The 27,923-nt window shown below is 39.0% G+C and overlaps 1 protein-coding gene across 1 annotated transcript; it reads right to left on the bottom strand.

Moving 5' to 3' along the window:
• Positions 1–2,282: 2,282 nt before the first annotated feature.
• LOC149815056 (cytochrome P450 90D2-like) lies at positions 2,283–12,362 on the bottom strand. The gene is made up of 8 exons (XM_089990472.1): positions 12,130–12,362; positions 11,190–11,514; positions 8,239–8,388; positions 5,408–5,653; positions 4,777–4,866; positions 4,095–4,280; positions 3,595–3,716; positions 2,283–2,400 (listed from the first exon to the last, which is right to left on the bottom strand). Exons 1-8 carry the CDS (start codon positions 12,360–12,362, stop codon positions 2,283–2,285), a joined length of 1,470 nt encoding a protein of 489 aa, XP_089846598.1.
• Positions 12,363–27,923: the final 15,561 nt, after the last annotated feature.

Genomic DNA, 27,923 nt, shown 5'->3' with positions numbered 1-27,923 from the left:
CTCCTCCAAGCGTGGATAGCATCGTTCAACTTGATTCATTGTGGAGCTTGATTCAGAGTTTTTGCCCTTACAAGAGGGAGGTTTGGGGGCTCATCCCAGCATGGGTAGCATCGTTCAACTTGATTCGTTGTGGAGCCTGATTCAGAGTTTTTACCCTTACAGAAGAGGGGTCCAGGGGCTCCCCCCCGACACTGGTCTGGGGTGTTGTGGTCAAAAAATGCACAGGGTGTCGTGGTGAGAAAGACATATGTTTGTTTCAAGCAAGGTTGGAAGAAATCAATAGAAAATCCAACAAGAAGCATGCCAGAATCAAGATGTGGATGTCAAGCGAGAATGATATTGTGCAACTCAAATTACACAGAATAATAGGGGTCTGATTTTTAGTTAAAATGGGGAACTAAATGACAATAGAAATCGCTGAAAATTTACAGGAATAAACTAGACTCAATAACGAAGACACCACTTTTTACAGATTTGTAATATGACCTCCAGTTAGAGAGATATGGCCCTGACAAGATGGTCCTAATTCGGGTAGCGATTTACAACGATTTGCTTACTGAATAACACTACAAATCGCTATAGCGATTTGCGTAAGACACTACAAATCACTATAGCAATTTGCGGAAGACACTACAAATCGCTATTGTGAGATCCAACAACACTATAAATCGTTGTGGGGCTCGTTGGGGATCCGCGCCGGGGGGAGCCCCCGGACCCCCCTCCTGTAAGGGCAAAAACTCTAAATCAGACTCCACAATACATCAAGTTGAATGATGTTACCCACGCTGGGAGGAGCCCCCAAACCCCCTCCTGTAAGAGCAAAAACTATGAATCAGGCTCCACAACTCATCAAATTGAACGATGTTACAGTCAGTGTGCAGGTCAGTCGATGTTTGATGGAGCAATGTAGGATCGTTTGTTGGATGTGCACAAAAGTAGAGAGAGAAGGGAGAGAAAGTGAGAGGATTGATGTTCATGGCCTTCTCCAGGGGGAACTCTTTGCCTCCATTGATTTCTTCTCTAGAGAGAGAGAGAGGGTTTTACAGTGTTTTACGGAGAAGGAAGAAGAAGAAGATGATGATGAAAAGTTCAAACGAACATTTTTGATGGCTCAGGTTTGTTTCGTCGGATGACCATCAGATCGTCGGCTCACCATCGTTTCGCCGGATCACCATCGTTTCGCCGGATCACCATCGTTTCGCCGGATCACCATCGGCGAAACGATTAAGGTTCGTTTCGCTGGGTAGACTTTGAAGAGTCAACATCATCCTTGACTTTCTGGATGAAGGACATGTTTGTCCTTTTTTTTAAACGATTTGTTTTTTCTTTTTTTAATGAAGGGCATTTTTGTCATTTTCTCAAACCATCACTTTATGAAAAGAATAGCAAGAAAGGGTACTTAAGTCTTTGCAACCACACCAGACTCCCATGCTAAATGATGTCAACATACACAGAAATACGAGCCCCATGTGCTTGTATACGTGGTGCTCATTCAGACCCCCGAACACAGACGTGGGATTCAGTGAATCATCGGGGGCGAACATACACCACCCTCCCGGAAATGAGTCTTGAATTATGTGATTGTAGCATGTGAGCAAGCTTTTCAAGGGCTTAAAAATCAACAGCTGGCATTATACTAAAACTTCACCCGAAAAAATTATATATTTATGTTAGAACCGGATACAATGTCTAATCTGTAGCAGATGATTTAGTCATTAGAATCTTGCACCTAGGATGTTGCTTAGCACGTAATTCATGCTCTTCCAATACGTAGGCATGGAGAATATATATAAAGAGAGAGAGAGATTCACTAAAATATGAACTGAAATATGAGAACCAGAAATATGGGCATTTTCAATACCTTTTTTGCAAATCCAATCATGTGGATGTGCATTGGATTTTTTATGAAAAAATACAAATTTTGAATGATTGAATATTTACTAAGACTATGAGCCATTGGTTTTAAAGCCTTAAAAAAGATCGTTTATGCACCAAAATCGGATGATTCAAGAGAGGGTTCTTATAAAACCAAGCATGTAAATCACATCCTTACGGTTAGATTCAAGAGAAAAGAATAAACAAACCATGAAAACCGCAGTTCACACATTAATTCTTATATTCCAGTAACTCTCTCTCTCTCTCTCTCTATATATATATATATATATATATATATATATATACTCATTTTCATACTCTTTGTACACTGAATGAATGATTACCATGAACATTAGGGAGCTTTCTTGTTGCTTTGTTAATGATGCATGCTGGCTTATCTCAATGAATCAATTCTCACCCTCCATATATAATCGAGGCAGGTTAATCTTTTCAACCCTTATTGGCATTTTTCTTTTCATCCTTACAGTCGGAAAGTTGATTACAGAATCTTCTTCAGCCACCCATCTACAGTAAAAATGCAGGGCAAGTGAAAATATGTAGTCATGAAAAGGAAATAACTGGGTGTAAGATTTAAATTTGGTGACTGTTTTCACTTTTCTTCATATATACATATATGGGGTACGTAATATATTATTACAAACACTTGTACATAAAAAATGCCTCTGAATCTCCATGCCACATCTTGTTTTGATTCAATCGGACCTAATATTCATCGCGTTTTTTGAATTAAAAAAACATGATTTTATGACCTGAAAAAGTATTACACATCGTAGGCGCGGTTGACTTTCGAAGTCTTATGAAAACCTACCTACATGTTGTAATTGGGACTATCTATCTATGAGCCGATCCCCACTAAGAAAAACGTGTAAATCACATATGTAACATTAGTTTCATAAAAACAACCAAAAAAAAAAAAGAGGTATATATATCTGATATTGCTATGTACAAACGACCTAGCAACTTTCATTTATTTAGTTCTTTCTTTGGTCCAAACCTACATATTATTTTTAGTGGGAATCGACTTTTGAATCGTCAAAATCTAACCTGAGGTTTTTTTAGCTATGCAAAAATTGACCGTTGTAAAATGCATCTATTTTCTACTCTAAAAAACGTTTTTTTTTCAAAACATGATCCAAGCGTCATTTCCCATCAAACCGAGCATGCTGAACACATATACAAGGTTAGATTGAGTAAAAACAACTTTTGCATCGTGAGATCCAACTAGATTGTACCTACAATTAGGGGTGTCAACGGGCCTGGTTTACCTGGACCTGACCCGAACCAAAACCCTATAGGGTCCGGATATATTGTGATAAATAAGAAGACCCGATCAAGATCCGGATCCGGATCTGAAGATCCGATTAATACATGGACCGGGGTTTAGTTTGTGAAAATTTATACCAGACTTGGACCCAACCCGAGTTCCAATTAAGACCCGCAATTTTTCATTGTAAAAATGATAAAAATATAGTTTTACCAGGTATGGTCCGGGTTTGGTTCATGTAGTTCTTATTGGATCCAGATATTGTTTTTTTTTATAGTGGACCCGATTAGACTCGGGTCTGGACCCAATGCCATACCCAAAAATCTGGTCCAAGTCTGGTTCCACCCGGGGTCCGAACCAAACCCGACCCTTTGACACCCTTTATACCTACAATCGATTGTATTAAATATATCCACTATGTTTAATTGTTTTACCTATAATTTGTCACCAAATGGTGTAGGAAAATTGATGCTTCTAGTCTGGCTAGGTCCACACCAGGGCACAATCTATGGCCGCCTCCAAAAGGGGTGAACTTATTACTTGTCGTGTGCTTGTCCTGTTGAGAGAGAGAGAGAGAGAGAGAGAGAGAGAGAGAGATTATTTTAAGACATGAAATAAGAAAACACCATCAGTTTTATAAAATTTATTTTACCTAAGAATGAAACAAAGCAAAAAATTATGGGGCTGGTCCAATCTCCCAGGATTTACCATTATAGGTTGAGGCCAATTAAGGCTCAATTTTAGTGGGTTTCGTAGGGGTGCAAATGGATCCGTCAAATATGAAGGTTTTAAATTTTTTGGCTGTTTTGGGTCCAATCCATATCCGACTCTCCATGTATTTAACGGTTCCGGGTCTGACCCGTTTGCATCCCTAGTTTCTTGTCATTAAAAAAACAAAAAGAAGAGAAAACAATTGTGATTTTTTATGTTTTACCTTCCATCTCCAGGGATTGAATTTGTAGGCATCCTGGTAGTTCTGTCCATCAAGGTGAACTGATCTAAAATATGGAAAAACGCACCAACCTTTTGGTATAAAATATCCCTTAATGTCAACATCTTTAATAGCTCTGCGCATGACTCCAATGATGATGTTCCCCATCCTAAGGGTCTCAGTAATTACCTGATAATCAAAACCATAATAAACAACAACCGCCACTAATTAGGTTAATAAATTAGTGTCAAGGAAAAAAAGTATGCCCTGCTTATGTCCTACACAAAGCTCCTTTGAGTTGGTCAACTTCCTAGTCTGGTCAACTAGAATCTAAAGATTTTGACATTGTACTTGCAAAAGAGATAACTTATCTATGTTACAATGAAGTTTTGTTTCTAGCTAGATCCAACCATATGGGCCCGTGTAAGTTCAGGACAAATGGCTAGCTCAGCTGACCCAGTCATGAAACCATTAGGGTCCAACCTGACTCAAGGTTTGTTCCTAACCATATTCATGAATATCGGCCATTCTTTTGAAAATATCGTGAGATTTTCAAAAACCTTTTAAATACACCTATATTTTCCCTTGAAAAATAAATTTTTTTTTATCATGAGATTTTTCCTACGAGAAAATCCTGATAACAAGATTGTTGACTATCTAGTACATGAATGATTTCTTAACTCACATTCTGTGTAAATGGCAAAGACAAGTAGTCACTCCAATGGAACTGTCCCCCCAGCTTCTCTTTTGATTTCTTTAGCTTCAAATTCTCCTCCTACAAGAACAATGAGCTCAATGAAGACACGCATAGACTGAAATTTGTGTTAAGAGTCACTTTCTAGGGCACCCAACATGCTTGGACATTTTGATAAAGTGCTCTTGATTACTGGGCAAGCTAATAAGGCTGACACCAAGCTGGGCCTGGCCCAAGTGAGTCTTTTGGCATATCAGGTCAAATTGGTAGGACCTGAATCCTAGTGGAACAAAGGACTAGCTTGTGCATATCCAAACCAGAACCCAACCAGACCCTAACCTGAAATTGGATCCAACCCAAGTCTGACTCCCATGCTTAAAGCTTGAAGGTTATAGGACTTGGGTTTAGATCGCCCGTCTATCGGCTACACGGCTCCGAACCAGGTCCAGTCCAAAGTCTAAAACAGAAATGTTGAAACCCCTAGCAAGTTGTACCTATCATTGCAAGAAGCCATGGTCAATGTCCCCATTATAACAGACCTTTTTTTTTTTTCTTTTCATTTCATGTTTTTAGTGCAATAAAGAAGCCTATTTTGTTACAGGCATCTTGGGGGTGAACTTACTAGCACGGCTTGATAAACAAGTGGGTCCGCACTGATGTACTTAATGGCCAGAGTGATAAGAATGGGCACCGAGTCCTCTCCTGGTATCATCATGTCTATCAAATTATCAGATATCATTTGGTTAGATAATTGCAGACTTGTGTCACCCAAAAGTACATCAAGCACATCTCTTTGGTTAGATCTGTTGCTGCTTTTTCTCTTGTCTTCAATTATTCTATGCATCAAATTTGCCATCCTTTTCTTTGCCTGCACAAAGCATCAAACAAAAGCCAGACATAAGCATATGTATACCTTGAGCTACACCTGAAAAGAGCCTGATTTTAGTGTGGGGTGGTCGTATATTTTAGAGGCTCTTTGGATACTTCATGAGGGGAAACCCTGGTTCAGGTGGTGGGTCCAAGGAGAAAATGACATCTTGCTTTATGGTCCACCACTCCAGCCTACCAGGGTTAAGCAACTATCTCACTAAAATACACACATAATGACAACACCTATATGTTGGTTACGGATATCCATGAATGTGAGGGCCTATATATATACCCCCCATCTCTGCCCCCACCCGTACCCGATGGATTTTTTTTTTTGAAAATCTGACCTTACAAATGTGTTCTGCATGATCCATTCACTAGAAATCGACTATTGGATCATGCATTTTGGATGAAAAAATGGATTTTGGAGCCTCAAGAGTTTTAAAAAATTGTAGAACGTTGAATCTTATAAAAACCTATCCAAGCATCAAAATCAAATGATCCAAGACCCAATTCATATGAAAACAAGCACTCATTAAGAAAGAGATATGGGAATACCCATAAGTAAAAGTAAAGTAATTTAATTGAGCGTGAGAGCCAAATGAATCGAAAGATTCATGTTCGATTCGGGAAGAGATTGCTAAAGTTGTAGAATTAATGGAGAGATAATCTACTTGCATTAAGTGATTTATTAGATAATCAAAAGCAGAGGATCTTAAGTACTATTCACAATTCAGAAAAACTATCTGTTGAAAAAGCACAAACGCGCTTACGGAAAGTGGAAAGGGAAGCGGAGGAGTTTTGAGTGAATGGATACTTTGAGATAGAACAAGAAAAGGTGAATTTGATTAATGCCGCTTATCAGAATTTATAGAACACATCTGTAATGTTAGATTTTTTTTTTAAAAAAAACACCATTTAAAAAAAAACCCATCTCGTATGGTCGGGCATAGATGTAGTCACGAAGATTCTCACACATATATATATATATATATATATATATATATAGAGAGAGAGAGAGAGAGAGAGAGAGAGAGAGAGAGAGAGAGAGAGAGAGAGAGACCTACCATATAGAAACTAAATTATACCAACCCTACCCACTAAGAATTTTTTTAGTATTTTTTCAAAATTCTGACCTTTCAGATGTGTTTAGCATGATTGATTTACTAGAAAATTGACACTTGTATCATGCATTTTGGATGAAAAAAATGGTTTTTGAAGCTTAAAGAATTTATGAAAATTTTAGCCCGTTGATTTTTGAACCTTATATAGACCTATCCATGCATATCGGAATCAAATTATCCAAGTGTCAATTTCTAGTAAATCAATCTCTGTAAGGTCAGAATTTAAAAAAAACACGAAAATTGACTGTCCCAATTGGTAGGTTTTCATTCCCATATATATATATATATATATATATATTGATATTGATATTGCGGAGTTGGCAAAACTAGCCTAATCGTGGCACCTAACGAGGGTTCAAAGAAGAAGAGAAAAATAAAGGATGAGGCAGTTTAGGTATCCAAGATCCATTTGGACCTGTAGTTCGTAAGTTGGTTTTGGTTTTGTTTTGGACTTTTTGGATCTTTAACATTTAGACAAGATCCCGCTGCAAGATTAAGGTTTCTATTATTTTCTTATTTGTCATGTGAGCTTTGTAGATGATTGGATGATTGAACATTTGAACTATTGGAGATTGTGGTTAATTTATGAATTTCTTTAATTATTGCTTATTTTTCATTAGATTCGAAAAGAATTAGGCAACCGATTCAGAGGTGGGGCCACGTAAGGTGGGGGTGGTTGTGGGCCCCACCCAGGGTTTTCCTCGCTTCGGGTAACTCGTCATAAAAAAAAAAAGAATTAGGCAACTGAAATATTGAGTGGCATCCGTTGTTCATGCCCTGACCCCAAACAACGGTCTAAATGGACATCGGCACCCACACTTTTATTAGTGGGACCGGGTTCACATCTATGAAAAAACAAGGTCCGACTACACTTATACATGGTGGGGTGGGGGGAATGCCCACAATTAAGGTCACTTTCTGGTGGGTCATTAGACCTACTAACCTTTAGGCAAGTTGTTGTGATGAGTAACGTGACAAATATCACTGATCTTTTGAAAAAAAAAATCATGAAAAATGTGAGAAATTGACAAAATGTTTTAAATGGCCAATTTTTTGCTAGATAATAAAAATATCAAGAGTTTTTCATAAAATTCTAATATAGTGTTTTTAATGGCTGTTTTTCTTAAAAAAAACACGTGATTTTATTTTCTATGTATTTTTTATTTATTCATAAAACTATCTTTTAGTTTTAAATTTGTTTATTGATGTCGATATGTTGCCAAAAAACGTTAGATTTATAAATATTTTCAGTTTCTCACAAGTTTTTGGCTGCCAAGACACTTGAAGCGTAATTTTGTCACTATGGTGATGAGATCATGTGTCATAAAGGGATTAATTGGCCTAATGGTTTACGAAGGATTTGTGGCCCCTCCCATTATGTGATCAGTTTAATAAATTTTTTCTCATTAAAAAAAGAAAAGAAAATTGGTTTCTTTGGAAAAAATTGTGTGAGACTTGCCTGCAATGATCTGTAGAGTGTGGTCCCTGGTAGATTCAATGGTAGGGAGATCAACCCAGCTATGAATTCTCTATACTGTTGCTTTAGGAAATCCATATCTTCCCCAGGGCTAAGGCTGATCAGTGCCTTCACCAATACCTGGAATGATACCTGATAAGGTAATAGACAAATCACAAAGTCAGAAACTAAATGGAATCTGAATAAACGATAACGACAATGTATGCCCTTATTAGGGATGACAGTGGACTGGGGGAAAGCGGTGCCCCGCCCTGCCTCGCCCCGTTTGGACCGGGGATGAAGGGTATGAAACGGGGATGGAGGCGGGGACGAAGTTTAAAATCCATCCCCGCCTCATCCCCGCCACGAAAGTCCCCGCAATATCCCCGCCCCGCCCCGCCTCATCCCTGTTTGAACCAGGGATGGAGGACATGAAACGGGGATGGAGGTTAAAATCCATCCCGGCCGTGGAGGGAGGTTCTAATCTTGAGGCGGGGCGGGGGTGGAGACCTTGTCCCCCGCCCTGCCCCACCCCACTGCCATCCCTAGCCCTTATCCTATTGTCGGTTGACATCTCACAAGTCACAAGTAGTTATGGTATATTGGATTCTTGGATCCTCGCAATCAATCCCAGGTGTGATGCTCCAATCCAAAGTAATAAAAGATATATATATATATATATATATATATATATATATATATATATATATATATATATATATATATATATATATATATATATATATATATATATATATATATATATATATATATATATAAAGGAAGACCGTCGAAGCCAAGGAAGGTACAAACCACTTTCAAAAATTAATTTTACATGTTTTTTTTTTTTTTGCAGATTAAGTACACAGTTGTGATCCACATGATAAAAAAGCCCAAGGACGATCAAGCTTTTTTTGACCTGTAAATGGGGTTTTATAATGTGCTAAAAATCAACAATTAATTTTTTTTTTAATTTTTTTGAGACTATAAAAATCCTATTTATGCAATAAAAATAACTTTGTCCAAGTGCTGGTTCTTAGGCTTTTGACCATTTATAAGGTTTAAAAATTAACGGCCTATAATTTTAATAGATTTTTTAGGTTTCAAGTACCATTTTTGAACCTTATATAAACCTATCCATGCATTTGAATCAAATTATCCAAGTGTCAATTTATAGTAAATCAATTATGCTGAACACATCTGTAAGGTCAGAATTTCAAAAAAACATGAAAATTGACTGTCCCAATTGGTAGGTTTTCATTCCTTTATATATATATATATATATATATATATATATATATATATATATATATATATATATATATATATATATATATATATATATATATTTTGCAGAGCTGGCAAAACTGAGCCTAATCGTGGCACCTAACGAGGGTTCAAAGAAGAAGAGAAAATAAAGGATGAGGCAGTTTAGGTATCCAAGATCCATTTGGATCTGTAGTTCGTAAGGTGGTTTTGGTTTTGGTTTGGACTTTTTGGATCTTTGGCATTTAGGATCTTATACAAGATCCCGCTGTAAGACTAGGGTTTCTATTATTATTATTTTTTTGTGTGTGTGTGTGGAGAGAGAGAGGTCACATAGAAGTACCATATTCTCTAGCTGAAACTCACAGGTGAAATCTTCCTATGATCAATCTGACCTCATGTATGTGTTCATTATAGACTATTTATTAAGAACTGCTGTATGGAGTGCTTTAGATATAAAAGCATGATTTTTTTCAATTATAAAGTTTTGATGCATTATATGCTTTAAATTTTTGAAGATTTAAAAAAAAATAATTTTGCAACACAATTGGATGATCTAAAACTTGTTTTTGAGTGAATAAATTAACCGTGTAGATTATATTTCTGGGGCTTCATTCCGTGGAAAAAATAAAAGAAATTGTGAGATATTAAACAGCCGGTTTCTAGAGTAGCTAATATTTTCCTCTCTCTCTCACTATATATATATATATATATATATATATAGTTCATCTTACCTATTCATATGATGTGGACTGTTTTAATTTTTCAAAATTTTCAACTTTTTGGTTCTGTTTTCGGAATCTGACATAACAGATCCGATCAACATGGCTTTTTTAGTAGGAACCAGCTTTCAGATCATCTGATTATGACCTTTGAGGAGGTTTTTACAAGGCTTCAAAAATCAATGGCCTAGACTTTTTATAAATTTCACGGCTCATAAAACCATATGTTTCCAATGAAAAAATATGACCCAACAGCAAATTCCTAGCAAATGATTCAAGCTGAATACATCTGTATTGTTAGATTTTTAAAACATGGCTTAGAACTTTGAAAATTAGTACTGTCCACACTACATAGATGGTAAGAATAAATATTATATTCCCGTGAGTGTCAAACCCCTTGCATTAATGAGAGCAAGGAATAGCCATTGATCAGCCGAAGCCGGGCTACTCCCTTGGGGCAAGTAGTGCACCACGGGTTTACACAGTCAGGAAAGCGACTGTAAGTATGACAGGCTTAGCCAGTTCAACTAGAGCTCTACTCCTGAGAGTGATTTCCCCGTCCTTCATAAAATAAACAATTCCTTCCTCTCTCTCTCTCTAACCAAAGAGTTTTATATCCTTTAATGTACTAAAATGCAGAAAGGATATGCATTTGTGTTTACAGGTGTTTCATGCAATTAACTTGCTAAAAAACATACTTTAGAAGAGGTACTTTTAAAGATTAAATATGTTTAGAGCTATAAAATGAACAGCTCATGTAACACTAAAACTTGATGATCAAGAAGTTGAATTTTTTTTATTAGATTAGTACAAAGTCGTGATTTCTAATAAATAAATAGCACTAAATGCATCTAAGGTTAAGATTAAGCAAAAAATACCTATGACTTTTTTTGATGTGTTAAGAACATTTGGGATATATAACTGTTATATATATCAAATGAGAGAGAGACAGAGAGAGAGGCTCACATGTTTTGCTTCATCTTGGATGTAAACTAACTGGGCATCTTCCCAGCTTTTCATGGTGACACTGACATAATTCTCAATGTCTTGAGTTATTTGAGCCTTGAGATGTGGTAATTTCAGGAAACCACCCACGAGGCCGTGAATCCTTTTGTGCAGGCTTCCATTGATGAGAAGTATGGAGGAGTTGCCCATAAGCTGAGTGATCGACTCCGGATAGAAGGGAACAAATGCACTGCCATCATTCTGCAGGACTGCCTTGCTCAACTCTGCATCCGTCGACACAATTGTTGGGCTCCCAAAAATATGAGTCTTGAACACCTTCCCGTACCTACACACTCGAACAATCATAGAGAGATAGAGAGAGAGAGATTCTTCATATTGAAATTTCCAATATTGCTTCTTTTCCCATGTGACATTCACATGGTGTTGGTATGAGAAACAACATATGGGTCATTCACACCCTTATGTCATTGAGCGTAGAATTAAGTGAATCCCTTGGAGAGAACCGAAGAGGAGAAAGAAGAGAGCTATTACACACACACATATATATATATATATATATATATATATATATATATATATATATATATATATATATATATATATATATATATATATATATATATATATATATATATATAAAACGAGGAGAAACCACTGTCATGGTTTAGACATCTTGTTATAGGGCCAGGGGGTTCCTTGTTTACCAAGGCCCTGTTTAGGTGTCCGCAGTGGAAAACTCCATGAGTACTCCCCTTGCCCAATAGGAATAATTTTCTATAGGATCACTGGTTTTCCACCCACCTAACCAGGTGCGCGGAGCTCTTGCCCATGGGTTATCAACAAACATTACGCATGTGCATTTCTAGCAATATCATTATGCATGGACAGTGATATAATGCACAAAGCGAAGAGGTTGGTGGGAGAGAAATCGCTTTATTACCTTTTTCTTCGCTTGTCCATGAAGCTCTCAGGGCGAGGTGAGTATGCACAAAGAATGAATTCTGGAGTCTCACCGATGAATGGCCATCCCATTGTCCCCTGAGGAACCTTTCCTTTAGTTCTACTGCTCCTTAATCTTACCCATCGAAAGCAAAGAATTGTAATAGCCAGGAAGATGGAACAGAGGAAGCCTGCTCCGGCCATATGGTTTCCTAAGCAATCAAAGCCTTGCATCTCCCTTGTATTCCAATCTTCCTCTTCTCTTCTTGATCGATCTTGAAAGCCTCCTTTATTGGGTTAAAGTGGTGAAGAATGAACTGGTGGCTGTCTTGATGGAATATTGGACATTAGACAATGGAAAACGTTCTGGTGAATTGTTGTATACAGGGGGTGAGGAGGGAGAAGATGGGAAAGAAGACAAGCACGGTTTCAGAAAAAAAGTATCGATTACATACTTTTTTATTGTTCCAGTGCGCCTCCACGCCCATGATTGCCTTATGGCACAGTCTGCTCGTCCAGTACAAACTGCTCCCCTCATCTATGTAGTCCACTCACCCTTACCCACATACCCCGGAGAACCGATCAGGTAAAAATGTTTGTGGTAAAACGATCAAGACCGAATAGACACATCCTATGTACTGGGGCCTACTAGCTACTTTGGATGCGACAATGACACATGTCACATCCTGCATGGTGTTTCACAAACAGCTATATATATATATATATATATATATATATATATATATATATATATATATATATATATATATATATATAGAGAGAGAGAGAGAGAGAGAGAGAGAGAGAGAGAGAGATTGGTTCCTCCTAAGAGTAGAAGGGTGTGGATTGTCTAAACTTTTCAAATTTCTATTGTTTTTTTGGAGTCTAACCTCACATATCTCAACAAGTAGCTTGTTTAGTAGGAATCAGCTTTTGAATAAACTGATTATCACATGCGAACGGGTAAAAATAAGGTTTTTAAATCAATGGTTTAGAACTTATAAATTTTAAAACTCATAAAACCATAGTTTTTCGTTAAAAAAAACTTGTTTCCGTAATAAATTCATGGCAAATATCATGCTGAACACATCTGTATCATCAGATTTGTCAGTACTTTCCATATTATATAAACAGTTAGGAGGAATCAATTCCTAACAAGCACACCTCTCTCTCTCTCTCTCTCTCTATATATATATATATATATATATATATATATATATATATATATATATATATATATATATATATATATATATATATGAGAACTTAACATTAGGCCCCATTTCTAACTAAAAAGGGGGGCTAAAGGAACTCCTTAGTTAGAACTTAATGGAGGAGGTTTTTTCCACCAAATCTGACATCATGGATGTTTTCAACAGGTAGAAATCAACTCTTGAATCATAGTTTTTTAACATAAAAATATTTTTTTTTTTTGAGGTTTGAAAATTTATTATATTGTAGGCTGTTGATTTTCCAACCCTCCTAAAATCAGACATATAGCTTAGAAAAAGATGATTGTAAGGTCAGTTTCTACTAAACTTAACATTTATATCACATAGGGAGGTGCATAAAAACTCTCTCTCTCTCTCTCTCTCACACACACACACACACACACATATATATATATATATATATATATATATATATATATATATATATATATATATATATTAGATGATCTTTAATCTGCTTTTGCAATAGCTAATCTATTTTAAACATGAGTGGACTAGCTGTTATGGGTAAGAACTTTCGTGTTCAATATTATAATAGAAGAGATGTAAAATAGTCTATATAACTTTTCTAAAGATTCTTCTTTAAAAGAAAAATACTTTGGCACATCCAAATCTGCATAATTTGCGTGAGTTGCTAACCGATGGCACAAAGTGCACATAGCGTGCACGCCGCATCAAGGCATTCAACTGTCAATGGGACAGTTCCCAAGATTTTAGATGCTTATTAATTGAAACAAAAATCAAAGTTGGACCTCTCCCCCTCTCTCTCTCTCTCTCTCATATATATATATATATATATGTGAGTAACAGTAGATAAGGTTTTTGTTCATCCTAAACGCGATCAGCAGCAGACGCACATTAAAGGGGAAAAATATAGCAACGGTATTCACCCAGTGCGTTCAATCCCACGTCTGACGTTTTGGGAGTCCACTAATACCCTATTCCACACACACACACACACACACACACACACACACACACACACATATATATATATATATATATATATATATATATATATAGAGAGAGAGAGAGAGAGAGAGAGAGACTTACCTAATAAAAAACCTCTCAAACCTACCCAATAAGAAACATTTATCAGATTTTCAGTATTTTTTTTTTCGAAATTCTGACCTTACAGATGTGTTCAGCATGATTGATTCGCTAAAAATTAACACTTTAATCATGCATTTTGGATGAAAAAATGGTATTTAGAGCCTCAAAAATTTATAAAATTGTAGACCGTTGATTTTTGAAACCTTATAAAAACATACCAATGCATCGAAATCAAATGCTCCAAGAACTGATTCCTATAAAAACAAGCACATGGATCACATTTGTAAGGTCAGAATTTTGGAAAAACATTTTCTATTGGGTAGGTTTTCATTTTCCTATATATATATATGGATTAAGGTTTGCTACCATCGTCTGTACATACAAACTACTTAGCAAATGGGGTGAAACACTCTTGTTTAGATTTTTTTTCTCACATCTAACACCATGATCTATATGTTTTGTTTAGTAGGAACGAACTTTTAAATCTCCGGAATCTGACTTATATAAAGTTTTTTTGGGTGATCCAAAAATCAATAGCTTTGATGGCATCAATTTTTTCAGCTCATAAAAACATGCTTTCTTGTAAAAAAAACATGATCCGAGATTTGATTCTTACTAAATTGAGCATGCTGAACACATCTATGAAGTTAGAATGTCTCGGAACAACTTGCGTCGTGAGATTCAAACTAGATTTTAGGTATAAAGGATTGTACCAAATATAAATACTATATACATAGAGAGAAAGAGAGAGAGAGAGAGAGAGAGAGAGAGAGAGAGAGATTGCATTTAGCGTTTGCTTTTCATTCCTGTAGTTGTAGTTTTATATGTGTGCCTCTTTTTTTTAATGCTACCTTCTTTTTACTTCTCTTTTGCGCCTTGTGCAAACTTAGTTTGGCCCAACTTGGTTATTTTCTAAAAGGTTTGGTCAAAAGACGCTTGCTTTACAGGTCGATACCTGAAACTCTCTCTCTCTCTCTCTCATGATGAACACCATCTTGAAAACGTATTGCATATATATATATAATTATAACTGCAAGCATCATAAAGCAGAGAGAGAGAGAGAGAGAACGTATAGTCAAAGGTAGTCACTGAATTTATTTTTGTTATTTTCCCTTCAGTTTTGTTTGCATCGAATATGCAGACATCCCCTGCTTCTTAATGTACTTGCATATACAATAACCAGAAATTACATCTTAAGTGTTCTAGCAATTTGGATAAGAGGACATGCAACAGAGTCACGAGTATATATTTATTTGAAAATATCACGGTATCTGTAAAAAAAAGGATGAAAATCCTCATTAAATTACAATATTTTCAAATAATTTCTTATTTTTAAGAGAACATAATATTTCACGACACTAGTTCCTTTTTTTTTACTGTATTTTTTTTCAATTTTTCATATATTCTGTTAAGTTTTTGAATTTTTAATTAGCTGATATTTTACTGAACTTATCCCAAAAGACAATTTAAAAAGGGTGATACGTTTTCTTTCTTTCTGCTGTTTGATCGATAACTATAAATGACCAACATCTCTTTTCTTTTTACGATGAATGTGCGCGTGGGATGTTATAGTGATCGGATCTGAGTACCTTGGTCCAACCATTGACAGCCACTAGGGATGTCAACAGGTCGGTTGTAACCCGATATCTTACTCGAATTCGAATCCGATTATAAGTTGGATTTGGTATTAATTTTTAATTGAAATCCAAATCCGAATCTGACTAAGATCTGAATCCGATTAAGTATAAATATCAGGTTTGGGACTAGTAGGATCCAGATTCGGTTCTACCTTTTGTCATCCAAATCTGATTAAGACAGACCTTATTAAGCAGGATTCGGTGTGGCTGTCAGTGATTGGACTGAGTACCTCTCTCAAGGGGTCAGGTCCAAGAGCCTTGGACGGAAAACTGTCGAAGGCTCTTTAGATGCCGTACATCATGGAAATGAACACCACCCATCATGGACAGTCTTTTCCTAGATGGGGCCCCTGATGCCATTAACTTTGTAAATGAACCTGCATCAAGGACACAGAAATAGACGGCTGAAAATAGTCCAAAGCAGGGGTGCGTTTGGTAAGTGCTGTATTCAGCTCATTTTCATGTTGAACGACATCCGGTTTTGAACCTGCAACGTCCCAACACAAAGGTGACCTGCACTACCTGCTCCTACCGAACAAGCGGAGCACCCCGTTGGTATTAGTTGGAAATCTTGTTTCTCTATCAATGAGGATTTGACCAATCTTTATCTGATAGACAATAACGGGGCAGATCATATTTTAGCATAGATTTCCTTATGGCATGCAATATTTTATAGTACAAGCAACATAGTGAAAGAGATGCTTCACTAGTATTCAATGGATACGACAACTATGAGTCATCATCAATGATGTTTTTGATCAATCATTGATGAAAGATGCCCCATAGTAGAGAAAAAAGCTAACGGTGAAAGTACCAAGATAGATTCCAAAAAAAAAAAAAAAATCTCTGGTCTACAAAAAGACTGGATATTAAATAAATGCAAAATAAGATTTGGACAAGTTAATCTCTGAAAGCCTTTTTGGTCTCTTCTTATTCTCTCAACAATACAGGCATGATCAATTTTCCCTCGCGTGGGTAAGGGTTCCTCGTCATAAAAAAAAAAATAAACATGATCAAATTTGAGATGATGGTTTAGGTGATTTTGCTCTTCCATTCCTTAGAAGGAACTAGGGCAGTTGGTTCAGGTCCCCATGCTCCCTTCCTTGAAAAGAAAAAACAGAGCAACACCAAGAAATCTCTCTTTTCCTAGATTAACTCTGTGAATGACAGAAATTCTAGATGGGTTTCCCTTGTTTTTTTTGCATACCCTAGAAATGCCATACCGATTCTATACATGTCTAGCAATCTAGTTTGTTAGAAATTTAAGATGGAACAGTAAAGTATGCCTGAACCTTTATGGTTTTTGCCAATAGGTGGATCTTCTCACAAGCCATGTTGCCAATAAGCGACGATTTGGCGTAAGGGAACTCGTAGGGGAGCTTGTTCTCCAATAACCCCATCTTGTCTATCAAGAACTTTCACGACAACCAGAACTCTCTGTCATCGAGATCCAGGAGACTGCTTCGGTGGATTCCTCTCTCTCTCTCTCTCTCTCTCCTGGGTGGGGTGGTCTCTCTATTAGGAGACGTCGTCGACCTTCGCTATCTCCATCCGGCGAGTCTGGGGTCTCTCCTAGGCGGTCTGTGAGGATCCGCACTCGGGTATTTCCGGACTTTCAGTTATGAAGATCTTGTGTTGGAATATTCGGGCACTGAATTGCCCCACCAAACGTCTTTTCCTGGCGAGTTGGATCCGTCAAGAAAAGCCCGATCTTATTACTCTTTGTGAAACGAAGATGGCAGATATCTCGAGCTCCGTCGTCTCCGAATTTTGGCGTGGTGCAGATTCCTTCTTCAAGCCTGCAACTCAATATGCGGGAGGCATCCTCATCATCGGGAAGCATTCTCTAGCCTTACAACAGGTGGACGAAGGTACGTTTTTCATATCCATCACTCTTCCCTTACCTACTCAGACTATTCCAGCTGTGGTCACTATGGTGTATGGTCCCCACCGTCAAAGCCGTCGGGAGGAGTTTTGGTTGGACTTAAATAGGGTAATTGCTTCATTCGGGGACCAGCATATTATCATGGGAGATTTCAACTGCCTTATGTCTCCTATCGATTCTAGCTTTCCGGTTAATTTCTCGACTTCAATGAGGGGCTTCCAAAACTTTATTCAGATGAACCGGTTGTACCACGTTCCCCATGTTGGTGAAGCTTTCTCGTGGTCAAATCGACGATCTACACCGTGCTTCCGTCTGCTAGACAGGGTGCTCGTTTCGTCAGAGCTGCTGAGTTCTATTAATGACATCTCTTGTTGTCTTCTGCCACCATCTGTCTCAGACCATAGTCAGATTGTTATCCGATGGGGTCAAGGCTTCACCGGCGATAGATCCTTTAGATTTGAGCAATGGTGGCTTAAGGAGGCGGGCTTCGAGTCGTTAGTCCATCAATCTTGGAGTAGACCTTGCTTTGCAGTCCGGGCGGCTACAAGATGCATGGTTAAGCTTTTTCGTCTATCCCGCGATATCAAATCTTGGCTTATCTCCAATAGAATAAGTAAATTCCAAAATCTGGGGGATTGGGAGCGAGAGCTGGCTTCTATCAATCAGTCTCTCTTGGATACGTCCTATATGAATGCATCACATATTGAATGTCTCAATGCTAGATCGGCCGAGCTGACTCTTCTAGTGCAATCGTGGCGTCTAAAGGATGAAATTCGTTGGAAGCAGCGGTCAAGGGTGAATTGGCTTAAAGCGGGTGACGGGAATACAAGGTTCTTTCATTCTTTAGCATCTCACATGCATCGAAGACATGCGATTCACACTCTGTATATCAATGGTGTCTCCTTTTCGGGCGACCAGGTAATCAATGCTGTCTCCAACTATTTTTCTAACATGTATTCCTGCAACCAAGCTGTAGGTGGCAATATGGGTTCAACTTTATTTTTGTCCATGGATCGAGCGCTAGCCAACTCGATTCAGGGGTTGTTCACCGAAGAAGAAATCATCTCGGCGGTGCGGGAGTCGTCTGGGTGGAAAGCTCCAGAATTTGATGGGTATCCTATGGATTTCTTTCGCATATTCTGACAATGCGTTAAAAGTGACATTCTTAGTGTCTTCGCCGAGTTTCATCGAAATGGCCGATTGCTGGTTCATTCTCACCTAGCAATTGTGTCGCTTATTCCTAAGGAGGAAGCCACATCGGATATCTCGCGGTTTAGACCTATATCAGTGTTAGGGAGTTTATATCGCATTATCGCCAAGGTCTTAGCTAACAGGATGCGATCAATTGCTCCTACGATTTTTTCAGATGCTCAGTTCGCCTTCATTCCTGATAGAAGACTTCAACATTCCTTATTAAACACTGTTTGGTGTGCAAGATTGAACAGGTCTACTATGAAGCTCATCATGTTGCCTTCAACTGTTGGAGATCAGACACAAGAACTTCCTTTGCAGAAGAAGTGGCTTCTGTTAATGTTGACTTATTTGCCTCTGCTACTCTTGGCTTTTTTCTCCAAGATACTTTGAAGATTTAAGTCGAAACTATTTAATGAGAAGGATCTAGTTGCCACTGTATTTTGTATGATGTATAGAAAATTTTCTCAATTCTACTCTTGCTTCTTAATTTTGCTTTTATCTTTTCCATTTGATCTGAGATTTAGATGACAACTATATCATCGTTATATTTGGCTTTAAGATAGATGAACACGCCTGATCTACTGAAATTTGTCATGTACATTATTCACTTTTTGTATGGTCCAATTCTTTGTTGCTTGAGTTGATTGGCATCCAGTATAGTGTTGCTTGAAGAATTGGGGATTCTATTAACTACACTGCTCAAATACTGCGGTATCTATTGCTATTCAAGACAAACATGCCAAAGAAAGATTTTCATTTATGCTTGCTAATTTTTTTGCTAGATACTTCAGCAAGACTTGCTTTCAGCAATTAAAGCAACTATATCCGAAGGTTCATATTGTAATTATCTTTCTAACAATGGTTAATTAATGTCAACAATACTAGTCTTTACATGCTTAAGAGATGACTTTTGGGTTTCTCATATGTGCATATCTTGTGCAGAAGCAACAACAATCTGGTTTTCATTTGAGCCCAAGTGTTGCCTCAATAAGCCTAATTAAGTCTTACTTCAATCAACCTAGTCACTTGGATTAGTAATTCATTGGCCGGAGTTCACTCACTCTGCTTGGAAGTTGCACTGGTCCTCCAAAGTGGGGAGCTCTCTCTCTCTCTCTCTCCATGTCTTCCTCACCATGTTTCTTCTAGGGTATCGGCTCCAACCATCCTCTGCACGTCAACTAGCAAGCCCTTTTATCCATTCAAGATGCTTTGAATGACTGGGGTGCTGCTTTTGCCCTACGTCGGTGGGGTTTTTATGTTGCCCTTTCGTTCTATCTATCATTCAAGCTATTCTCATCCCTTTCGATCATGTTCTCTTCTTGTCTGGCCTCCGGCTCACTTCTCCCCCTGGACATCTGGTACTTCATTTGTGCCATCAGGAGGGAGCCTCTTCAGAGTTGCTCGGCGGGAGCTTTGCTGCGTGAGCCATTTTTATTTTGGGTTTCCCCTTGTTAGGGCACTGTCCAGGGTTGGCATGTTGTTAAGCCCTCCTGACAACGCTCTTTCTCAGGTGTTCTCTCTCGGGCTAAGTTGCACCGCGCGAAGCCTGGCGACTGGTGGTGTGCTGAGTGTTTCTCCCTTAACTTTCAAAAGTGCACCGCCTGTCACTGTTGTGCCTCCTCTTTCCGCTCCTGATGGCATCATGTTTGGAAGCGTCATTGTGCCAATAGTCCTCCCTCTCTCTCCTTGCGATAGAAGTCGATATCCAGCCAGAGTCCTGGGCATTCTTAGAAGCCCTGACGTTGCGCCTCTTTTTCGCCTTGGGTGCAGGTTGGCAAGCTGCTTGAACCCATGTCATCCTTTTTGGCTATCAAAATCGGTTCTTTCTGGGTTTCGACATGTTAGTCGCTTGCATTGACAATGTCGTTCATTGAAAAATCCTTTGTGCGGTCTTTGGCGAGTCCTTCTTCGTCAGCAGCTCTCGCTTGCTTGGTGGTCTCCTCGGTTCCTGCTCTTCTCAGCCACCATCTCTATCTCGAATTGATGCTCCCAAGTGTATTGGAATTCCTCCCATCTATGATTGCTTTTCTGTGAAGTCGTCCTCTCTCCTTTCATCTCCCAATGCTCGTGGTTTGCAAGGAATTTCTTGGCATCCTCAATCCTCTTCGCATTTATCTTCTGGAGCCCCTTCCCGAGGTGCTTTGGTGGCTCATGGTGTGGTTGGTGGTATTATCGATTTTCATTTGCTTTGGTATCCACCATCGCTCCTTTTCTTGCTCTAAAGGTTTCTTGGTTATCACTCCTTTCAGCTGCCAAGAGCCTCCGCGACTGGTATTTTTTAGGCTTCTGGGTTCCTGTCCTTTGATGATAGCTCTTTTGCTTAGCCGTCTGCCACCTGCTCGCTCCCCCAGGCTCAAGTCTCCTTATTCACCCCTCTCAGAGTCGCTGAACCATCATTAGCCCATGTTCTCCCCCAGGCCACCATTTTGCAAGGTTTTTCGATTACTTCTAGAGTCGTATGCAACCTTCATAAGTCTCAATGTGGGGATTCGCTCCTGATCCTTTCCCCCATGCAGACATTTTGACGGCCCTTCAGTTCATGTGATGATTTTCAATACTATTTCTTGTCACGCCACCATTAGCATGGTGATCCCCATGCAGGTTCCCCCCCCCCTTGCGCTTTTCATTTTTCGTTGTTCTTTTTTGTTTATGTCGGTTGACCAAGGTTCGCCTTGCAAGCCCGACATTGCTTCCTCTGGCATTTCTTCTTCTGCAGGTGCTCACCCACCTATAGGGCTCAGTCTTCCCTCCTCACCTCTAGGCATCGACGTGGATGACATTGCCCGGCTGCTCAAAGTCTCTCTTCCTCAGCTGCAACCCATTCATATTTCTGATGCCATGCTAGCTTTTGTTGCTGCAATCTCTGACTTTCTGCCTTCCTATGTGACTCTCGAAGCGGAGACCGTTCTTGGTCGCCCGACTGCCTCCTCGTCTCCTTCACCAGGTGCTCGAGTTGTTTCCTCCCCGAGGCGCTGCTGTTCTGCCCGCCGTGGGGACCGTCGCTTCTCGCAATGCTCGACCTCCCTTGCTGATTATTAGTCTAGACGTTTTGAGAGAGCTCGCACCCCTCAGAGTTTTGTTGGCTTCTAGCTATGAAGGTGTTGTGCTTGAATATCAGGGGATTGAACTGTCCTGACAGGCGTCTGTTCTTGGCAAGCTAGATTTGCCAAGAAAAAACAGATCTCATTGCCCTATGCGAAACCAAAATGGTCGTGGTTTCTCGATCTGTTGTTAAAATTTGAAGAGGGGCCGATTTCTTTTTTAAGCCCGCAGTCCACTACATTTGTGGTCTTCTTATCCTCGGTAAGCCTTCTCTGAGTATCTCCCAAGTTGACGAAGGCTTGTTCTCTCTATCGTTTGCTCTCCCCATGAAAGCGGGGGTTTCCCATGCTGTGGTCACTTTTGTCTACGATCCCAACCGTCCCCACCTTCGCTCCATTTTTTGAACTGATTTGAGCAGAGTTCTTGGTTCTTTTGGAGAGTTGCACCTTCTTATGGGGGACTTTAACTGCTTGTTGTCCATCTATGATTCCAACCTTCTTGTTTCTTCATCGGCATCTATGCAGGGTTTCCAGGATTTTGTCCAACTGCACGAGCTCTACCCTGTTCGTCCCACCAGTGAGACGATCTCGTCTATGCTGCAGACTGCTAGACCGTGAGCTCGTCTCCCCAGATCTTCTGGTGATCCTTCTCGACATCACCTGCTTTCTTCTTCCTCCTTTTGTCTTTGACCATAGTCAGGTCATTACTCATTGAGGAGAAGGGTTTTCCTCTACTAGATCTTTCATCTTTTAACAGTGGTGGCTGAAAGAGCCGAATTTTGAATTTGTGGTCTTTCGTTCGTAGAACAGACCTTCCAATGCGGTTAGAGTTGCCGCTCGTTGCCTTGTGAAGCTCTTCCGCCTGTCCCGCGACATAAAAGCTTGGCTCCGGTCTAATAGTATCAGCAAATTCCAACAACTGGATGCCTGGGAACAAGAGTTGTATGTCGTTCATCAAACTTTGTCATTCTCGGACTCTCTTTTTGAATCCTCTATTCAAAGCTTAAAAGCCAAATCTGTTGAGTTTTTACTACTTTTGCAATCCTGGCGGATCAAGGATGAAATTTAATGGAAGCAGCGATCAAAGTGCATTGGCTTGCCGCTGGTGACGACAACACCAGATTTTTTCACTCCTTCATTTTGCACCGACGTAGGAGGCATGTTATCTCATCTATCTCCATTGAGAGAGTAACCTATTCTGCTGACAATATCATCCTTGCAGTTTCTCTCTACTTCAAGGCCCTTTATGTTGCCCAACCCTTCGTCGGCGGCTCTATCGGTCCTCTCCTCATTCGGACTATTGACCTAGCCCAATCCAGATCCATGCAATCTTTGTTCGCTAATGATGAGATCTTTTCGGCTATTAAGGACCTGTCAAGTTGGAAAGCTCTTGGCTTTGACGACTTTCCTATGGTCTTCTTTTGTATCTTTTGGTCTTGTACTAAGAATGACGTTATCAAAGTCTTCGCTGAGTTCCATCGCAATTGTTGGTTGCTGGTCCACACACACTTAGCCATTGTCTCTCTCATCTCTAAGGGTGTGACATCTTCTGATATCTCAAGATTCTGTCCTTTTTTAATTTTTAATTTTTTAATTTTTAATTTTTTAATTTTTTAATTTTTTTAATTTTTTTTTGGGGGGGGCTCTACCATATTATTGCTAAGGTTTTGACTAACAGGCACAGAGTCGTCGCTTCTCAAATTTTCTTGGATTCTCAGTTCACTTTTATCCCCCTTAGGCGGATTCATCACTTCTTCAGCCTAGCCTCAAAAGTCGTGCACTCTTTGAATATCAACAATCAACCTTTTTTCTCTCTCAAGCTCAACTTCCATAAAGCCTTCGACTCGGTTCATTGGCCTTTCTTATTCCATATGCTTGACAACTTCGATATCGGCCGTCGTTTCTCTCGATGGGTGCGCGAGTTGGTTACAAATGCTCTAACTATGATTAAGATCAACGGAGCTAGAGGCTCGCAGTTCAATCTTGGGTGAGGTATTCGACAAGGTTGCCCTCTTTCTCCTTTGTTATTTAACACCGTTGCTGAGGGCCTCGTGGTTTTGTTCAAGAGGGCTATGGATTCTGGCTTTCTTGATCTCCTCGGCATCCAGGAATTCCCCCATCATATTCTCACCTACGCTGACGATATGATCCTCTTCAGTCGAGCCTCCATGCAACAAATATTGAGATTCAAGCTCATCCTTTAGTTTTTCCTCTCTTTATCGGGTTTATCTCTAAACGACAGTAAATATTGTATGTCTATGTTTAATGCCCCCCCCCTTCCTTGTTGGCCATTGGACAACAAATTTTTGGTTGCGCTACTTCGGACCCTCCTATTTCCTCTCTGGGTCTCCCTTTGCAACTTATGTGCATCCCCTCAACCGCTTGGAATGCCACTCTTCAAAAAGTTCAGACCAAAAAATTTTTCTGGTAGACTTCATACCTTTCCATCGCAGATAGGCTTACCCTCATCAAGTGCGTCTTATCCTTTATCCTGAAATTCTTTATGTCCATGTTCTTGATGCCCATGGGCGTGGAGAAGAAATTCTCTCATTTGATGGCAGATTTCCTCTGGTCTGGCTGCCATCCTCTGACTAAGCATCATCTGGTGGGTTGAAATTCTCTGTTGCTCCCTAGGTGTATGGCAGGCCTGAGGATTCTTGCTCCGAGACTTAGAAGTATTGCTCTCGTCGTGAAGAAATGTTGGATGGCGCACCGTCCTGGCAATCTGTGCACTCCCTTACTGCATGCTAAATATGGCTCTCCTGAGTCATTCTTTTTTTATCGTCATCATCACAGGCTTCCTACTTCACACCTGCATCGCATGTGGCTTAAAGCCATGTCTTTCGTCCTCATGAATGAGGGTAATCCTGACCCTGCCGCCCAGCTTGTGCATCGGGCAATTGCGCCAAGCGACGCTTTCTACACCAAATCTCTTTATCGGTCTCGTCTTCCTTCTGGAGCTGACTGGCTACCTGAGCATTTGTTATGGGCTAAAGGCCCAACTCCGCATTCTCGGTTCTTAGCTTGGTTGATTCTGCATGATCAGGTCCAGACAGACAACTTCCTCAAAAGAGTGAGTTTTCAGCTTCCAAGTCGGTGAATCCTGTGCAATGCGGCGGAAGAATCCACTTATAATTTGTTTTGGGCCTGCCCCATCTTTGTGGATCTCTTCAAGAGTACGTGGAACAAACCTGATGTCAACGTGCGACAGGATTCCTTTGTGCTCGATCTTTTGTGGGGCTCGCCACAGGTGCGCAGGTGCAAGAGATGGCGGTTGATCTGGAGAACTTGGCTCCTCACTACCTAGTGGGCTGTTTGGATGACCCGCAACAATGTGATATTATGTCAAACTCTGGTTGTTTTCAATAAGCTCGTGCATTGCATCTTGGCTGATGTGTATGCAATTTTGCGCTTTTGTTGCCCTGGTCTCCACCACCTTCAGTCGCCCTCTCTTCCTCCTGACCCTGGCTGAATTTGTCAGAATTTAGTTCTTTTTTGGCCTTTTGTCCTTATGTTTTTCTGTTTTTGCTTTCGTGTTTTTGGCTCTTGGTTTGGGTATGCTGTTTGTTTGCTCGTGGGCTCAACGTTTGTTGACCCTTTGTCTTAGTAATGTTGATGTTTCGTTCGTCTCTCTCACTCTCTCTCTCTCTCTCTCTCTCTCTCTCTCTCTCTCTCTCGCGCGCACGCGCGCGCGCAGTATCGGTTTGGATGAGGAGGGGTGTCATCATTCGGAGGCTTCATTTGTATTTTCCCAAGGTTAGTGAATTTGGCTGTTTGGCATGGATGGGAATGGATTGATGCTTGACTTCTCGTGTTCTCCGTCCTTCGCTCAAATCTAACTCTCTTTGATGAAAGAATGAAAGGGACTTTTGCAGCAGCTGGCCTACTGTTTGTAAGTTCAGCAAGGACATCCTTTTAGACCTTTTGATACGAAAAGTGTGGAATCTGTCATATTGCAGATATTGTTAGATGACAATTTTATAGGCAAGTGGTTTTTCAAATCCTACTGTTGGAAAAAAACAATTTACCCAGTACAAAATAATAAAAGCATTCTTTGTGCCTCTCTCTCTCTCTCTCTGTTCCAAAGAAGGGTCATGATCGCTATAGAAGTTAAAAGATTTTGTTTCAAGAGTTTGCAATGAAATATCTGTTCTCTTCTATGGCTACTAAAAGTGGCTCCCAGAAAAAATTTAATCCAAGGCCCCTTTGATTCACGGGAAGGAAGCTATTTTCACACGAAAATGTCAGCATGATATTGATCTATGTATGAAAAGCTGCAACCACAATTAATTATCAAAATTACAGAACAGAATAAGAAAAGATAGACATTAGATACTATAGGTAACGACGGTTTCCAAGCAATGATCTCTGCTACATGCCATGTAGTGCACATGCTGTACTGTGCCTTGATGCACACAACAGTCTAGACAGATGGCTTCAAACAGGAGATTTGCTATTATCCAGTAGCTTAGTTTCATTCCTCTGTCATCCACCTCTGCTTCATTTGCATGGATTTTCAACAAGACAAAATCTGGAATATATTCACGTTAAGAAATCTCAGTTTTTTTAGTATAATGACCAAGAATGGAAAATTATGTCATGTTGTCTTTGCACCAAATAAAGGCCCTTTCCTTTTTCTGAGATCAACAGGATGGATAAGGATTTTGGATCCAAAATTATTTGTATGGAAACTTAAAAAAAACACTTAAAATTTTATCGTTAATAAAAAATCAAACCTAATTTTTTATATTGTTAAACACCTAAACTTTTGCTCCATTAATTGATAAGACATTTCCATCAATTTAACTTAGGTTATCATTAACTTATGTTGAGTTAATCGGATAAAGTTACTGGTTTACCTTAAAACAACATTTTTTTCCAAAAAAAAATTAAAAACATACCTTAGGTTTTGGGATAATATAAAAACATACCTTACCATTTAATGGCAACTTTGATGGAAGTAAACCCTAGGTTTTTTTAATTAACCATGTAAAGTTTAGGTGTGTTTGTAACAATATTGAAAACTCAGTGTGTTTTTATTATTGCTCAAAGATAGTGTTTTTTTGAAAATTTCCCTTATTATTTCTTTATGCATGGTACTTTGGTATTTGTTTTAAACTCACTAACAGCTAGGTTATTTCATTATGCATTGCGGCAGACTTTGGGACTTGTTTTTAAAACTCACTAGCATTTAGAAGATCCAATAGTTTTTGTTTTTTAATCATGATACCCAGTCTTAAGAACACAACTTTTTCAACTTTTTTGTTGCCCAAGTATGCAGTTTTTGAAAGTGTGCTGTTCAATATGAAATGCCCTTATTTGACAACTTAATTACTTATCAAATCAACATCACTAGGCTCTTCTTTCTTGGAAGTTTTGCTTTTTGGTTACTAATATGGATATTAAGTTTTTTTTAAATAACATTAGAAACTTCAATGAATTTTAAGCTTTTTTCAAAAAATAACATTAGAAAAATATAAATTCAAACAAAAATAAAAATACAAGTCCTTAACGTGAGAAAACACTTTTAATATAAAGGAAGTTACTTTTCATTCAGAAAAAAGCAAGGTGTTCTTTTGATAAAGAACCTCTCATAAACCTTCGAAATGCAGTTTCATGCTACCGAAACAAACTTTTCTAAGAAGTGAGCTTCTGAGATGTGATAAGTATCCAGCAACCATCAATTATAATGCAAAATTTTCTGGATGCAATTCCTGTCACAAAGGGAGAGAGAGAGAGATTTACACAATAAA

The sequence above is a fragment of the Nuphar pumila genome, chromosome 15 (genome assembly GCF_984573655.1).
Source record: "Nuphar pumila chromosome 15, dmNupPumi1.hap1.1, whole genome shotgun sequence".
Classification (NCBI taxonomy): Eukaryota; Viridiplantae; Streptophyta; class Magnoliopsida; order Nymphaeales; family Nymphaeaceae; genus Nuphar; species Nuphar pumila.
The sequence above is the reverse complement of the archived record's forward strand: the minus strand, read 5'-3'. Positions and strand labels throughout refer to the sequence as shown.